Here is a 15,375-nt window from a genome sequence, read left to right as displayed (position 1 = left end):
GGTCAAAATTATTGACAACAAAAAGGACCCTATACATCACATAATAGGTCTGCTGTTATGCTCATGTGTAGTGTACATGATATGTACAGTATACTGTTCCTATGTAGTACACCCATACGTGCTGATTGTCTTCCCTTGGGCGGATGGGATCTTCCAGCAAGACAATGCGACATTGCACAGCTAGAAATGTCCAACATTGGTTGAGCTTGATCAAGACTTCCGAGTGCTACCCTGGCCACCTAATTCCCCAGACTAGAACCCAATTGAGTATCTGTGGGACCACCTTGATTGCCATGTTTGCTCTATGGATCCTCCCCATGCTCCCTCCAGCAGCTGTGGGATGCACTGCAGTCAGGTATCTGCAGTCAGATACCTGTGTGTTACATTCCCACAAATAGCTACGGTCCAGGGGAGGGTGTGGGGACAGTAACATGTGCGGTGTGAGTAGGTGGAGATGGCCAACCAGTGAGGTAACCAGAGTATATTTCAAGAACATCCACAGTATACTACAGAAGCAAATGTTCACAAAGCAACAAGACAACAAGCCGGGACGTTGAAGAACTGGACCAGCCTGGGGGAGAACACAGATGGCACCAAAGAAATGAAAATAACAAAAGAACTACAATACAATACAATACAATACAATACTGCTACACTACTCTAAACTAGACCAAAAGTATAGGGGGTGGTGCCCACCTCTAAACTAGTGTGTCTAGACACTTAGACTACCTGCGTCTGGCAGTGTAAGTGCGCACATGGTCTAAACTGCTCTTCCTCCCAGCAGGAAACCAGCTCAAACACAGTAGGAGGAAAGGGGAGACAGTAACGACAACCAATACCAAACGATTAACAATGACAACAGCACTACACATAACAGCACAACTAAACTGAGGCACAAAACTTCACAACACAGCGATAGCAGATTGAGCAGCACAGCGTAAAACAGCAAGCGAGCCGAAGGCTTCCGAACAACTGCTGCCGCGCAGCTTTTGAGCACGAAGTCCCGTCCTCTTCTGGTCCGGACGCGCCCTCTGATTGGCCAGGAAGCAACGAGCGTGACGAGGATGTCGAATGACACCCCGATCCACCTATAAGGTGAAAGACAGACCGACAGGTGCAGAAAAGGAGAGAAAAGAGCTAACGAGGGAGCACGAAATAGAGAGAGAGGGAGAGAGAGCACGCACAAGGCGCCCACACGTAACATGCCCACCCCGAAGAGTGAACATGTAAAGCATGTTCGCGACAATCAGTTTCTTTAAGGACCTTCAAAGTCACCAATACAACACTATCTGCAAAAACAATGCTATCACACACAAGATAACGCATCAGCAACATTTTCTGATCCTTTCTTGTGCTTAATCTCCAAGTCATACCCCTGAACTATAAGAGACCATCTCATCAAACATTGATTCTGGTTGTACATCCGGGATAGAAATACCAGAGGGTTATGATCAGTGTATACACTCACTGGTAGTGGACAAGAACCTATGTAGACCTCAAAATGTTGTAAAGACAACAATAAGGCCAAAGTCTCCTTCTCAATTGTGGAGTAATTCAGTTGATGTTTATTGAATTTTCGAGAGAAGTAGCACAGAGGGTGATCCACGCCAGAAGCATCCTCCTGAAGTAAAACAGCGCCAGCACCCACAGCACTTGCATCTACCTCCAATTTGAAGGGTTTGGAGAAATTAGGAGCTGCTAAAACAGGAGTACTATACAGAAGAGCCTTAACATTGTCAAAGGCATGCTGAGAGTCTGAACTCCAATCAAATGATTTTGATGGACTAAGCAAAGAAGTGAGTGGCGTAACCACAGTGGAGAAGTTTTTACAGAAGCACCTGTAATAGCCAGCCATGAATTCAGCGCAACTCACATCGGGTAGAAGGCACAGGAAAATGTAGTATGGCTGCGATTTGGGCATCAACAGCACGCACCTGTCCTTGACTAACTCTCTTACCAAGGTAGGTTACAGTAGCTTGAGCAAACTCACAATTTGCTAGGTTAAGAGTCAGCGAAGCTTTTTCCAACCATTCAATAACTTGCTCAGGATCTTCACATGAGTGGGCCAGTCTGATGTGTAAACCACAAGATCGTCTAGGTAAGCAGAACAATTCAGTACATCTGACAATACGATATTAACTAGTCTTTGGAAAGTAGCTGGAGCATTCTTAAGGCCAAATGGCATAACTGTGTACTGCACAAAAGCATCCGGAGTCACAAAAGCAGAAATGTCTGATGCACGAGACGTCAAAGTACCCCTTGCCAGTACCCCTTCAACAAATCTAATTTACTAACAAATTGCGCTGATCCCACATTATCAATACAGTCATCAATCCTAGGCAAAGGATAAGAGTCAGGGACTGTGACGGAATTTACCCGTCTGTAATCAGTGCAAAGGCGAACTGAACCATCGGGTTTGGGAACAAGCAGGCAGAGCGAACTCCAAGGGCTACAACTATGCATTGCTAAACCATGTTCCAACAAGTAGTTTACTTCTTTTTTCATGGCTGCTCTTTTAGTGGAGTTAAGGCGATAGGCATGCTGCTTAAGTGGTTTTGCTGTAGTTACCTGTATATCATGCCTCAAAACATCTGTCTGGGAACGTACATCTTTGAAAATAGAAGGAAAAGTTCATATTAGGCTTTCAATATCTGTTTTCTTTCTTTCTGGCAAGTGACTCAAAAGACTAGACAGATCCTGTAACATCTCTGAATTCAGAAGTCTACAAGAAGTGTGGGGAAATTATCGTAAGTCTAATCCATCCTCATCTACGTCGTTTGGACCAGTAGTCAGCATGCCAACTGAGGACAAAACTTTACCTTTGGATTGTTCATGTTCATCTAATAATGCACTTTGTACTGTACGAGTATGGTAAGTCTTCAGCATGTTGATATGACAAACACGTTTCTTACGTTTACGATCAGGAGTGCGGATGATGTAATCTGTGTCACTGAGCTTTTCTTCAACAGTATATGGACCAGCAAACTTAGCAGAAAGTGATGGACCAGGAAATGGGAGTAGAACGATTACTTGGTCACCTGGCTGAAACTGTCTGGCCACTGCACGCTTGTCAAAAGACCGTTTCATACGTTCTTGAGAGACTTTCAAAGTCTCACGAGCTAAAGAACAAGCATTATGCAAACGCTCGCGAAAAGTACTAACATAATCCAGAATGTTCTGCGGTTTACATTTGTTACTTAAGAATGTCTCTTTAAGGACTTTTAATGGGCCACGCACTGAATGTGCAAAAACTAACTGAGCTGGGCTGAATCCTAAGGATTCTTGAACAGCGTCACAGCAAAGAGCACAAAGGGCACACCTTCATCCCAGTCTTTCCCAGTATCTAAGCAATATTTGCGAAGCATAGATTTTAAAGACTGGTGAAATCGTTCTAATGCACCCTGTGATTCAGGATATGGACTTGAGACTCGATGAGTGATGTTGAGCGTGACCATAACCTCCGAGAAGAGTTTGGACATAAAATTCGTACCCTGATCAGTCTGTACAATTTTTGGCAGGCCAAAAGTGGTAAAGAATTTGAGCAGAGCTTTGATTACAACTGGGGTTGTAATCCTTCGCAAAGGGATAGCTTCAGGGAAATGAGTTGCAGCACACATAACTGTTAACAAGTATTGATTTCCAGATCTGGATTTCGGTAAAGGACCCACGCAGTCAATCAGCACCCTTTCAAAAGGTTCGCCGATGACAGGAATAGGATAAAGCGGAGCAGGAGGAATAACCTGATTGGGCTTTCCTGTACACTGACAAACGTGACAAGAACGACAAAACTCAACTACATCCTTTCTAAGGCCAGGCCAGAAGAAATGTTTAAGAACACAAGAGTATGTCTTGGCAATACCCAGATGATCTGACCAAGGATGGTCATGTGCTACCTGTAGTACATGTTGTCTGAACGGAGTAGGTATCACAACCTGATAAACACTTTCTGCCTCTGCATTAACATGAGGAGACCATTTTCGCATCATCACACCCTGATCAAGGAAGAATGCAACTTGTTTATCGCTGAGACTGTCTTTACTGCTTAGCCCAGAGAAACATTTACATAGATCAGAGTCTGACTTCTGAGACTCTATAAGTTGATCTCGGCTGATGACTAACTTATCAGCTTCCATATCTCCGATATCTCTGTTTTGTCCACAGTCATTTGATGAAGCAAATGGTGGTGTTGACAGAGCATGGTCTGGAAAACTGTCCTTAGCCAAGAATGAATCAGATAAATCAACCACATCTTCTAGAAGTCGAGCTCTAGCATGAGTGACAACACATGCTGGAAACACAGTAGGATGATCTGAGGATTCATCAGGCAAACAAGTCTTAGGACTATCCAAAACCTCTAACACTGGGAGAACCTTCCCCCCAGCAATGTCATTCCCCATAATAAAAGTGATACCTTCAGCAGGCAAAGAAGGACAAACCCCAACTCTATACGATCCAGTAGCTAGACTTGAGGACAACAAAACATGATGCAAAGGAACCTTAACATATTTCATTGCAATACCACGGCAGAACACATGTGAACCACAGAACGTTTGTTCAGAAAAGGGCAACAACCCAGCTAAAACAAACGACTGAGTTGCACCAGTATCACGCAAAATTGTCACAGGACTCTGAAACTGCTCACTACCCTCAAGAGAAATAGTACCCTGAGTAACAAAAGGCTGGTAGCTTGGGTCAGGAGTACCAGTTGAAGCTGTTGAAGCTGTAGGTTTAACTGAGAGATGCCCATCCACCAAAGCAACACCCTTGTTTGGCCCGGTGTTTTACTTTTCCTGTTTACGTTTCAAAACTGGACAATCTGCAATCAGATGACCATGCTTGTGACCGTAGAAACACTCATCAGAAAAACATGCAGATGGGGACTGTTTAGGCCGTCATTCAGGCAACATGGGCGAGTCTGCCCTAGCTGTCTTATAAACCAGCTTATGCGTTAGCATGTACTCGTCAGCCAAAACTGCTGCTTCAGAAAGAGATACAACCTTACGCTCATTAAGATAAATGACTACACACTCAGGCAAGCAACTAACAAGATTAGTTCACGCAGTGAAGCAAAGTTAGAGACTTTACACACAGTGCACCATTTATCCAGTAGGGTCTCTTTCTCTCTAGCAAACTCAACAAAAGTCTGAGACGAGCTTTTCCTATGTGATCGATATTTCTGTCTGTATGCCTCTGGAACTAACTCATATGCACGCAGTATGGCAGCTTTAACCAAGTCATATTGCAAACTTGAGCCTTACCCACTAACTTACATTGCAACAAGAGAGACCAAACCTCCCTAGGCCAGTTTAGAGCGGTAGCAATACGCTCAAACACATCGAAGTATGCATCTACCTCAGCCTCTTTGAATGGCGGTACGTGTGCAATATGTTTACTCACATCAAATGCAGGTGGACTAAAAGCTGAAGGAGCAGGAGCAGATGCCATCAGAGTAGCTGCTGGAGAAGACCGTGGGGAAGAAGGAGGAGGTGGAGCAATGTCCGGCTGGGCAGCTGGAGGAGGAGCAATCTTCATCGCTCGCATCTCCAATTCCCGTAGTCGGACCTCCCGATCAACATCAAGCTCCATCTTCCGAATGGCCAGCCTTCAGTCCAGCTCTGCCTGTCGTGCATGTGCTTTTTCCTGAGCCTCCAATTGGAGACACGTGATACGTACCTTAGCACGAGCTTCATGTAGTGATCCTGTAGACCCAGGAGAAAAAGGGTCGAAACGAGGCAATGTTGCCCTGAGATCAACCTCAGGCTTAGCTTGCTCCGTAGCTACATCAACAGGAGTCACCACCTTTACACCACTCTCCACCACAGAAGTAGTAACAGGCTGGGGAAACTCTAAAACACCCAATTCCCTCAACTTGTTAATGATCTTAATTCTGACATCCTTCTTAACAGACTGTCTAGCTACTTGAACACCATAGTGTGCTGCTATCTCCAATAAGTCGTCCTTGTGACACTTCAATCACCTCCAGGCTAGGTGAAGCAATGAACAACTGCAGGTCAAAGGTTGCCATACTGTATGCATACATAAAGTTAGAACACCTGTGCCAAGCCACCCACAAACACCATGGGACAGTTCAGTGATCTGGTGTTGTACGAGTAATTTATCAATGATCTATCCCGGACGAGCCCCCAAATGTTACGTTCCCACAAATAGCTATGGCCCAGGGGAGGGTGTGGGGACAGTAACATGTGCGGTGTGAGTAGGTGGAGATGGCCAACCAGTGAGGTAACCAGAGTATACAGAAGAACGGATTTATTTCAAGAACATCCACAGTACACTACAGAAGCAAATGTTCACAAAGCAACAAGACAACAAGCCGGGACGTTGAAGAACTGAACCAGCCTGGGGGAGAACACAGACGGCACCAAAGAAAAGAAAATAAAAGAACTACACTAGCTGATATTTGTGTCTTGTCTACCTAACAAAACAAAATAGCTGACTGCTACACTACTCTAAACTAGACCAAAAGTACAGGGAGTGGTGCCCGCCTCTAAACTAGTGTGTCTAGACACTTAGACTACCTGCGTCTGGCAGTGTAAGTGCACGCACGGTCTAAACTGCTCTTCCTCCCAGCAGGAAACCAGCTCAAACACAGTAGGAGGAAAGGGGAGACAGTAACGACAACCAATACCAAACGATTAACAATGACAACAGCACTACACATAAAAGCACAACTAAACTGAGGCACAAAATTCACAACACAGCGATAGCAGATTGAGCAGCACAGCGTAAACACAGCAAGCGAGCCGAAGGCTTCCAAACAACTGCCGCCGCGCAGCTTTTGAGCACAAAGTCCCGCCCTCTTCTGGTCCGGACGTGCCCTCTGATTGGCCAGGAAGCGACGAGCGCGACAAGGATGACGAATGACACCCCGATCCACCTATAAGGTGAAAGACAGACTGACAGGTGCAGAAAAGGAGAGAAAAGAGCTAACGAGGGAGCACGAAAGAGAGAGAGAGGGAGAGAGAGCACGCTCAAGGCATCTACACGTAACACTGTGACAACCTACCAGGACCTTATTGAGTCACTTCCCGCCCGTCTAGCTGCTGTCCATGCTGCTCACGGCGGTTACTATTAGCTGGTGGTCATAATAATGTTACTCGACTGTGTATATTCCAATTGCCTTTTGGCTTATAGCATACTTAACATTATTGAACCAATTTTCCTGTTTTGCTACACTATAATCTGTAAATCAGTCATATTCAATCAAAGCTGGTATTCTTTTCAACAGCTTGTATACGTGGGACCAAGGCTAGGTAGACAATAGATGGGTGGAAAGTAAAATAACTTGTCTTCTCTTACTGAACTTTACATACTTACATTTACTCTTGTTGACTATTTACTGATTGATTTTCCAACATTATTAGCCTCTTTAATGTGACACACTGATTTACTTTATTAAACTGTCGTAGAAGGCTTTTAGGGCACACCGATACTGGGAAGTTTTTAGAGTGTATCTATTGTATTAATAATGGTCATTTTCTTTGTCATACAACCAAATAAATAAAACAATTATTCACAAAAAATGTTGGTTTTTTTTTGGAAAGTTCATGTAAAACTAGTGACATTTTATACAAAATCAGCCAAACTAAACTTCCAAAGCCTTTCATTATTCACAACTCGCATTAAATCTTATATGTAACAATAACTTAAATAATGCTAATAATTTAGGGCTTCGCTACAAACACACATTTAGTGGTTATTTTATTTATAGCATGAACAACGTCGATACTAATCACTTCTTGATGTATTAATCAAAATTAAATAAAAGACACAATCATCACCGCCTGGAAGGTCAAAGGCTAACAGGTTGAAAAGGACAGTCTAGGCTCGCTGACAGTTACGCTGGCTTAGCACTGAATTCTGTGGCAGCTTGCGAAGCATGTGACAGTGGCCAGCTCTGCTTTTAGTTCAGAATATCTGAAGATATTCCTGAAGTATGATAAGGTTAAAAGATGTGGTCCATCAGCCAAGACCAGTGTGGTCTCCAAATGCTGCTTCTTTAGTTTAGCTCTGGAGAAATAAGGCTAGCAATGCTAACAAACACCTGAAAGTCAACGGTCACCCAAATCTTTTTCAGAATTAACAAGCCCAAAGTTCTCTCAACCCACCGCATCCTAGTTTTAAAGCAGATCGTAATTTGTGTTGTTTCTATTTGAAACATATGCATTCATTTATAAAGTTATTTATGAAAAGAAACGACAAAAATCTCAGATGTAATTAAATTAAGTGACCCTTATTTGTCCCAGAATGAGGAAATTTCACCTCCACCTTTTGAGCCATCCAGATACTAGTGAACACACAAACACACACACACTAGGGGGCAGTGAGCACACTTGCCTGGATCTCAGGAAGGCGTATTTGCATTTATTAATTAAATATTGCAGTTAGTTCTTGTAAACAAATCAAATTTTGTTGTTATAATAATGAAATAATGGGCCCCGGCACTTCTAGATCAATATGTATGCATTTATTCATTTATTTATTTATCTAAACCACAAACATATGCCAGTTTTACACGATTTATTATTGTCTTGTACTTATTTTTCACCATCAAATTCTACAGTAATTATTTTATTGTGAAATCAGCTGATCCTGGGATATTTTCTGTAATAATACAGTAAATCACTGGGAGGTTTGCGCTATGCTGTACTGCACAGCTTTATGACATATGACAGATGAGTTAAAAAGGCATAAACATTTGACCTTTTGGTCTTACGCACATGCTTATGTACATTATAAGCATAAATAATAATAAGAGACCCTTATTAGTCCCACAATGGGGAAATTTCACCTCCGCATTTAACCCATCTAGGCAGTGAAACATCACATAGGGGGCAGTGAGCACACTTACCCGGAGCGGTGGGCAGCCGAATCTGCAGCGCCCGGGAGCAGTTGGGGGTTAGGTGTCTTGCTCAAGGACACCTCAGTCATGTGCTGTAGGCTCTGGGGATCGAACCGGTGACCTTCCGGTCACGAGGCTGGATCCCTAACCTCCAGCCCACGACTGCCCCATAGATAAACTGTCTAAAAATGTGCATGCAGTAAAAAAAAATGGCGAATAGATATTTGCACTAACAAATTTTAATTGTTTAGTTCTTTTTTCATGTATTTCAATTTCCAGTTTAAAAAAAAATTAAATGTCCTATACTTATACAGTCCTAAAAGAGAGTAAAAACAACCGTTTTTGCCGGGTGAAATGGTTCTTATATGTTGCTGTATATGGTTCTCTGTAGTACCTTTTTGAAAAGGTTCCATATTGCACCAAAAACGGTTCTACTATGGTTACAAGCTTGACATCGTGGCAATAGAAGAACCCTTTTTGATGCTATGTAGAACCATGTACAACGCATTCTCCATCAGTCTGAAGAACCGTTTCACAATGCAAAGAACAGTTTAATCATGCAAAGAGTTTGAGTGTTGAGTTCTATATTCATACGTTGAGTATGGTTCTATATAGAACCCTTTTCTTCATTAAAAAAAAACTAAGAAACATGCATTACTTTTATAGTCATGTGAAATTACAGAATTTCTGTATCATAATTACAGTTTATTATGGTTAGTGTACAGCAGAATGAAGCTACATCACAGTAATCTTGTGTTCCAGGGAACTGTGATAGAGTATACAGTTGTTATTTTACTGTTATATATATATATATGGTGCAGAGATCTCTCCTGGCAGTAGGGAACCTCCTCGCCCTTCTTCTACCCGTAATGAAAAACTCTTCAAATCGACATGATTCATGTCTAACGTCATTAAAACGGCGAATTCCAACAAAGAGGGAGATGAATTTGCCTGCATGTGGTTTGAGTGTAATCTAGCTAGTAGTCACCTTTCTGCTTTTCTCTAACTGTAACAGAATAGGTACCTCTTTTTGTGTGTGGTGTGTGTGTGCAGTTATACTCACTCTGTTACTACCCAAACTTGCTCTTTCAGGAACTTTGCAATTATGTCATCACAATAAAGAATCTTTCTGATAAATAACATTTCAGCAAAATGCATCAGAAACAGGGAAAAAGCAGAAAAAAACATTTAAAAACGTTCATTTCTGACTAGTAATGGACTGAACTTTTTTTAGTTGTCAGTGGGATACAGACACCTGTTCTCATGTGGGACCTCAGATGGGTGTGGCTACAATGCAAATTTGGACTGTGGTCTGGAATCAGATATTAACACTGCAAACCTGAGTCTTTCTTACATGAGGCACAACATAGCGAATGATCACTTTTCACAGTGTTTTGGGCCTTAACTGTTGTATGTCACATACTCACTGGTTCTAGCAGTGAAAGTGATGTGGTCTTGTTGGATTTGCACCTTTCAATTAAGCTTCATGATGTAATTTATGGTGTTTTATTGATTTGTTCCTGAAAAAATAAGATAGAGAGTAAAATAGTTTGACATAATAAATGAAAAAACTACCTACAAAAGCATAGGCAAAGAGGCAAAAGCACAGAAGAGAAGCTCCCCCTACTTCTTGCGTCTTTTATAGTAAATCACAACAGCCGCATTTTAGCACTTTCGACTGTAAGGGTCCAGCCTGCGCTTCCGGCTGCCAGCAGAGGGCGACAGCAGCAAGGCGCCACCAGTTCAGGGAACTCCAATTTCCAGAAGCTCTGGGCTGATTAGGCCCAGCCTGGTGCACCTGTGGACTCCTCTACTTAAGGCCATGGCAAACAGCAGCCCTTTGTAGAGTAGAGCTTAGTGCAGGTGGGTGTTTAGATGGAAAGTTAAGGAGAAAGAAAAGAAGGCTTAAAAAAGGGAAATTGCCCCAAAACAACAGAAAGAAGAAAAAGAGGGCTAAAAAAACTGAATGAATTGGCCCAAAACTACTTAAAAGCCAAAAAGAAGGCTTAAACAAGAAACAGTTCCAAGCCAAACGAGAAGTGTTTGTTCCACAAACAGCAAACAGGTGAAACATGGAGCCAATCTTCCTCTCATCAATCCTCCCTGAGGAAGTGTCTTTTATTTTCTGATTATCTTTTATTTTACTTTTCTATCTCAGCCTTTGTTTGAGCACACTTTTCAGCGTCCCCTTTGTCTGCCCTTTCCCACCTTTTTTTGTGTAGGTTCACTTGTGGTTTTGGACAGTAAATAAAATGTCTTTTTGTGTTGTAGATGCTGTGACCCCCAGTTCCTACCACCAAGTATGAAACTCACTACCCCACGGTGTTTTTGTCACATTTATTTAGAGAGCCAGTAAATGTAGAGAGAGCTGTATATATTCACAGAAAGAGAGACAGGCAGAAGAAGACGAAGGAAGATCCATCTTCAGTTTTCTTTGTCGTCTCAGGTTAGATAAGACAGGGGGCACCTGGAACAGATGGAAAGAGTGGAGAACTTTCAATATAAATTGTGGTGTTGTGAAAGCCATTATCTACTATCTATATGCCTGGACAAGTATACATTTTCCCACGAGCGGCAACCTGCCAGCAGGTTAGTGTGTTGTGCTGGTACGAGTGGATCAGACACAGCAGTGCTGCTGGAGTTTTTAAACACTGCGTCCACTCACTGTCCACTCTATTAGACACTCCTACCTCGTCGGTCCACCTTGTAGATCTAAAGTCAGTGACGACAGCTCATCTGCTGCTGCACAGCTTGTGCTGGTCATCCTCTAGACCTAGTCTGATCCACTCAGGCCAGCGTAACACACCACCACCATGGCAGTGCTGAGAATGACCCTGTTTTGTGAGGGTCCATAGGGTTCTGACCACTGAAGAACAGGGTAAAAGGGGGTAACTAATTATCAGAGAAACAGGTGGACTACAGTCTGTAACTGTAGAACTACAAAGTGAAACTATACGGTCAGTGGAGCTGATAAAATGGACAATGAGCGTAGAAACAACATAATGTTATACCTGATCGGTGCACATGTCTGTCAACATACTTGCCTGATATGCATGTGTGCACTAGGGGGCAGTGTACAACCCAAAAAACAAAGAGGACAGTCTTTGTTCCTCTCTCTCTCTCCAAGCATAAATACTCACTTAACTGCTGTGCCAGCTGATACTCAAACTGCTCTGCTTAGGTTTGTGGTAGTTCTGGTTTGGGAGAGTCAATTAGCCTTTGCTCACTATTATGATTTGCACAACCCCTTTTTTTTTGACTATCTTGACCATGGAGAGGTAGCAGGAGGAGAGCACTCCCTTTTCCACCTCAGACACAGCATAGCAGCACTGCCATTGGCTCACTAGCCGCTGAAGGCTGCCTTTCATTGGATCTCTATCATCTGCATGAATTAGGGCGTGCTTCATGTAAATTATATGTAAATATGGAACTGGTAGGCTGGTGTCATGAATTACGGAGTCATTTGTATGCCTTGAATAAATAAGGGCCATCGTCTTATCAGTCCATAAGCTAAAATGTAATTGAGCAGTATTTAAGTTAAGTGACTCTTATTAGTCCCACAACAGGGAAGTTTCACCGTTGCATTTAACCCATCCGTGCAGTGAAACACCATAGACATACTAGTGAGCACACACACTAGGAACAATGAGCACACTTGACTGGAGTAGTGGGCAGCCCTATCCACGGCACCCGGGGAGCAGTCGGGGGTTAAGGTGTCTTGCTCAAGGGCACTTCAGTCACGCAATGTCAGCTTAGGGGATCAAACCAGCAACCTTCAGGTCACAGAGCTTCAGCCCATGACTGCCCCCCCACAGAGGCCTATATAAAGGCTATGATCCACAATATGAGCAATTTCACATCTAAGTGGCTGAAAGAAAACTGTCTGACTTGAATCCACATAAATGCTGTGGCAGGACTTCATGTCTGAAAGCCCAGCAATTCTGCAAAGAAGAGTGGGTTAAAATTCTTCTAAAATGCCTCAGGTTCCCTTCGTCTAATGTAACGTTTTGTCTAAAGATCTGAAACCAAATCCACGAAAATGTTTCTCAGAACTGTATGTCAAAAATATTCTAGCTTAGCAAGAATCTTTTATACCTTAATCGCAGCAGAACAAACGAACGTCATTGAGAGCTGTGTCGTCTCCCAGGCCTCGTGGCTGCTCTACCATAGTCTCGATGCCACAGATCCCCTTTCCATCACATTTGTCACTCCAGGAGCCCCAGTCTCCCCAGGATGTACCGTCACCCACAAGCTCCTCATCATCTTTACTGCATTTGAACCTGGTGAGGATTGATTTTCATTAGCCCAGCGTTTTTATCCGTTCAATTTAAATGTCACAGAGAAAGTGGTGGACTATTAAATGTGGGATTAAATCAGTGGAGTACCATGACTATTAGAGCTAGCCATTCACATCAGAACATAATTGTCAAAAGTTGTTCAAAAAACAATGCTACTTCTACAGTAAAGCTGATTTCTGCTAGCCCCCCTATGGGCTTCTAGTAGTATATAAGCTCTAACACATGAACATTTCTTGGCCATTCTAGATTAAACATGGACATTTGAAACATCATAAGACATCCTATGTATTTTATTAAAAGCTTGTAACAGACATTGTCATATATCTGAGCTCGTATGCATTAGTTTAACAGTGACTCTTTTGAAGAGTCATGACCTAGAACTGCCGCCACTGTTTTCCATTTCGAACAACTAACCAAAACCTGCTTCGACTATGGCTCCTAGACATAGTCGGTAATGTATCTAGAACATATACCTTTATTCAATAGTATAATTATTCTCACACTCATAGCATTTGAATATGTGACTGATTCAACTGCAATTTCTAGCATTGTTAGTGGTTAATCTGATATTGGATAAGCTGCTGAAGTCCAAACCAATGGGAGTTGGCCATTTCTAGAGTTTAACCCCTTTTGTTTCCAACCAAAGCAATGAAATAAGCGTCTAGCTACGTTATTCATCATCTTTAACTGCTTAGTCTGGATACAGTCACAGTATAGCTACAGTATTGCATATTTGAAATACAACAAGCATGATTATTATAATAAACAGCTAAAAAATACAGAAATATTTTTATTACATGGAAATCAGCCCTTTTCTGAATGGATAGAAGGCCACAAGCGTTCCCCACTTTATTAAAGGGTAAAGAATAGTCGTAAATCTCAACTTGAGATCATTACTTTATATTGTTTGCAGCTGTATCATCAAAGGCTCCTTGGTAGGCTTCCACACGAAGCTGAAAGCTGACCAGTGTCCCAGACTTACACCATTTGATATCTTTCCATTTGCCCCAGCTGGTGAAAGAGCACAAAGACAGAGAGCATGTACTGTTTTCCAAACTCTTACATGAAGAACCAAATCCTAAGAAGCCCCAGGTCTGTTCACATCAATAGAAATCCTCAAAGAAAGCAGGGTAAGCATCATAATTGTAAAAGTTCAGGGCCTTTATTTGGTAGAATGATTATTTTGATTTATTATTTTTATTAACTGAGATTGGTCAGTTGTGGCTTAACTGCTTGCTTGAGAATTACATTGCACTATATTATCATATAACAGATGAAAATGAGTCAGAAAAGTGAAAGTAGGACAAAGATCCATATCCTACTGTATATTTCTGGAAGCCACTCACCTCCCTGTATCAGACTGCACTGTGGCGTAGTCAGTATAAGGCCCAGATTTGCCTTTGGATATGTCAACACAATGAAGCCGAATCCCATTCAAGGCAGTGTTATCCCCTACTAACATAGATTCCCAGTGACCTGCAACCTAAAAACACATCACTTTTACACTCCTGACAGAGGTGCACAAATTTAGTGTCATTCTTCTGTCCAATGATCTGCCCAGCTGAATCATTTTAAACATTCATCCGCAAAGGTTTTATTTTATTAAACATATTGATTCCAAATGATCTTTTTTCTAACTAATCTTCTAAAATAATATTGACTACATTGTCTGCCTTCTTAGGTGCTGAGTTACACAGTGACAAATGCTACTAAATGCTGTACTGTTGATAGTTGGCAAATAACAAAAGACCAAACTCATTTATTCAGTACTTTCAATAAGACCATATATATACATACTGTAGTACCATCTGCTAGACCAAATCTATTTTTCTTCTCAAGAGGGGGAAAACCAGCAACTTACTTTAAGGCTGAAACCTGCAGCATAGAATCCTGATGGACACATTTCTTTCTGGCCCCAGGTGCCCCAGCGATGACCATTATCCACAATGAGCATTGACTTAAAAGGCCTGTCGATGCTTCGCTCAGCCCTGTTTCCTTTGACCGAGGATCCAAAAGAGGCCAGAAACAGAATTACTGTAATGCAAACTAGATGATGCATTGCTGATGCCTCAGTGGACTACAAAACAGAGCTGTCCTTTCTGTGCCTTATTCTTTAGTCCTTCTGCAGCCAAGCACTCTTGCTCTAGAGGAGCTCTTAGCACTCTCACCCAAGCACTCTTACTCTAGAGTACGTGCCAAAACTGCTTTATGCTCAGC

At 42.3% G+C, this 15,375-nt stretch overlaps 1 protein-coding gene across 1 annotated transcript; it reads right to left on the bottom strand.

Annotated features, from left to right (window-relative positions):
• Positions 1-11,182: 11,182 nt before the first annotated feature.
• On the bottom strand, positions 11,183-15,375 carry LOC108411239 (vitelline membrane outer layer protein 1 homolog). The gene is made up of 5 exons (XM_017682709.2): positions 15,020-15,375; positions 14,505-14,641; positions 14,056-14,169; positions 12,956-13,140; positions 11,183-11,327 (listed from the first exon to the last, which is right to left on the bottom strand). The coding sequence occupies exons 1-4, from the start codon at positions 15,215-15,217 to the stop codon at positions 12,957-12,959; spliced, it is 633 nt and encodes a 210-aa protein (XP_017538198.1). The 5' UTR covers positions 15,218-15,375; the 3' UTR covers positions 11,183-11,327; position 12,956.

This window comes from Pygocentrus nattereri, chromosome 16 (assembly GCF_015220715.1).
Source record: "Pygocentrus nattereri isolate fPygNat1 chromosome 16, fPygNat1.pri, whole genome shotgun sequence".
In the NCBI taxonomy this organism is placed as follows: Eukaryota; Metazoa; Chordata; class Actinopteri; order Characiformes; family Serrasalmidae; genus Pygocentrus; species Pygocentrus nattereri.
Note: the sequence above shows the minus strand (reverse complement) of the source record. Positions and strands in the feature narration are given on the sequence as shown.

Coding starts and splice junctions, on each gene's coding strand:
- LOC108411239 (XM_017682709.2), bottom strand. CDS start 15,217: ATGCATCATCTAGTTTGCATTACAGTAATTCTGTTTCTGGCCTCTTTT. Junction 14,170..14,504: donor GTGCAGTCTGATACAGGGAG/GTGAGTGGCTTC, acceptor CTCTTTCACCAG/CTGGGGCAAATGGAAAGATA. Junction 13,141..14,055: donor ACAGCTGCAAACAATATAAA/GTAATGATCTCA, acceptor AATCCTCACCAG/GTTCAAATGCAGTAAAGATG.